General features: G+C 35.9%; 1 protein-coding gene across 1 annotated transcript in view; it reads right to left on the reverse strand.

The window, feature by feature from the left end:
• Nucleotides 1-2500, reverse strand: part of ctbp2l (C-terminal binding protein 2, like) — a 17496-nt gene that overhangs the window by 5936 nt on the left and 9060 nt on the right. Inside the window, exons 4-5 of the mRNA XM_059532902.1 lie at nucleotides 1555-1761; nucleotides 221-435 (exon numbers count right to left, since the gene is read on the reverse strand). Of these exons, the coding sequence (XP_059388885.1) occupies nucleotides 221-435; nucleotides 1555-1761 (422 nt within the window). The remainder of the gene's footprint in view (nucleotides 1-220; nucleotides 436-1554; nucleotides 1762-2500) is intronic.

Here is a 2500-nt window from a genome sequence, read left to right on the forward strand (position 1 = left end):
CACAGAAATAAATTACACTTTAACACAGATTCACACAGAAAACAGATATTTAATATTGTAATAATATTTCACATTTTGTACAGTATTTTGTATCAAATAAGTGCAGCCTCTGTAAACAGAAGAGACTTCAAAACATTACAAATCTTAATTACAACCTTTGAGCGCCAGTGTACCTAAATACACAAACTGAGGCAGTGCAGCGTGTGCAGCTGATAAAGACCTGTTTGATGGTGAAGTCGTTGATGAGGTGATGGTTGTGTTCGTTCAGGTTGCAGTGCAGCGAGACGCAGTCGCTCTGATAAAGCAGGTCCTGCAGAGTGTAAACACGCTGAACGCCCAGCGAGCGCTCCAGACCGTCCTGCAGGTACGGGTCGTAGAAGATCACGTTAAAACCAAACACTTTAGCCCTGATGGCGACGGCCTGCCCCGAACGACCTGCCACGCACACACACACACACACACACACACACACACGATTGATCCTTTTATGGGGAAAAAATCATACTGACTGTAAGTGAGATGTGTGAGAAGTCTATCATTAACGTATAAATACATTCGTATAAATAAGAACATTATAAATTATATATATATATTTACAAGGTTTATTCAAAAACTATATCAAAATTATATAAAATAATTAACAACTTTATATAAATAAATTAAACATTTATAATTACATTAATTAATTATTAATACTATATAGAAATACTATTTGTATTTATCTTATTTAATAAATAAATTATTACTTATGTTTTGTTTGAAAGTTATTGATAAATGTATAGAGACCTCAGAATTCATACTGGGTTATACATATATAACTATTTCATAATTCTAGAATTTAAAAATTAATCACTACACTAATAATTAAAAAAATTATATGCATTTTTCTAATTATATGAACGTTTCCACCAACAAATTGTGAATCACAAAAAACTTTCATACTAACCTTTATTCATAAATTCCAAATAAAATAAATAAATACGTACATACTGTTTTAATAATACATAATGTTTTTATATTTATTATTATTTTCCTTGTAACAGCTGTGCTTGTGTCCAGTTTGGTTTTCTTTCTATCAGCCATGATTATTCGACTCTGTTAATTAAAATGCCATTCATATGCATATCCACTAATTGTTAACAAAAAGCTCACATGTAAGAAGAAGCTGACAATATATACTTGTTTTATTAGTGACACTTAGTCTGGATTTTAAATATTTATTTGAATGTGGCAAAAAAAAACTTTATTTGAATACTGCAACATAATATCGCACTTTACAGTATTTCAATGAATAAATCCCTGACAGAGACTATCAGCCAATCACTGTGTGCATAGTTAATAAGCTTTATGACATCTCAATTAGCTGAGCCCCGCCCCTTTCTCTGAGCTTCACCCTTCTCTCTATTCCTTAGTTAGAGTTTGTCTCAGCAGCTTTGTGAATAAGTTTTAAGAGGAAACTCTTTTAGATGTAAAATATTTTGTTAATCCAGGCCCTGAACTGTCTCTGATATTGTTCAGATTTCAGAAGGGAAGATCTCAACCCTTGTCTCTCACCGAAGCCGATGAGTCCGAGTGTTTCTCCACGGATGCGTGCGGCTCCTGAAGCCACTTCCCGGGTCTGTTCCACGCTCTGAACACGTGTGCCCTCCCGCAGCGCCTGATACAGCCACGTGTTCCTGCGGTACAGATTCAACACGTGACACAGCGTCGAGTCGGCCGTCTCCTCCACCGCCGCCGACGGGATGTTACACACCGCGATCCCTGAACACACACACACACACAGCTGCTCAGAAACACTGACAAAACATCATAGAACAAAGCAAGAAGCCCGATGAAGCTGTGGTTTACAGTGAATTTATAACAGCTAAGGGGCGTTGTTAAGCAGAGTGACTAAAACCACAATAGCTGTTATAAATTCACTGTAAACCACGGCTTCACGAGGCTTACTGCTGTTATAAAACGGTTATTCCATATAAGTAGTAAGGTTTCACAGAATAAAACCGAGCAAATAAAGTGAAAAGATATTAATAAAAACAGTATTCTTCCACCAAACAATGTAGCTCCTCACAAACAGTTGTGGTTTTAACAAAGTGGTTGCCGAGCAACACACAAACATAAACAAAGGTGGATGTTACTTTGTAAAGTTTTATTACAACAGCTTTGAACACGGCTCAGCCAATCAGAATCAAGCACCGGAACAATCCGTTTTTAAATATCAGTCGCCACTTTGTATCTCTAATAATATAATGAGATTGCAATGATCCAAAAATATAATGCAATGCAATCCAATGATAATTGAGAGATGAAGAAATAAACGCTCCTCAGAAGATGTGAGATGTGTTCTCTATGTGAATCTCTGTTAAACAGCTGTATTTTCAGCATCATTCCTCCAGTCTTCAGTGTCACATGATCTTCAGAAATCAGAATAATATACTGATTTACTGCTCAAGAAACATTTCTGATTATTATCAATGTTGAACACAGTTGTGCTGCTCAATAT

Source organism: Carassius carassius, chromosome 40 (assembly GCF_963082965.1).
Source record: "Carassius carassius chromosome 40, fCarCar2.1, whole genome shotgun sequence".
In the NCBI taxonomy this organism is placed as follows: Eukaryota; Metazoa; Chordata; class Actinopteri; order Cypriniformes; family Cyprinidae; genus Carassius; species Carassius carassius.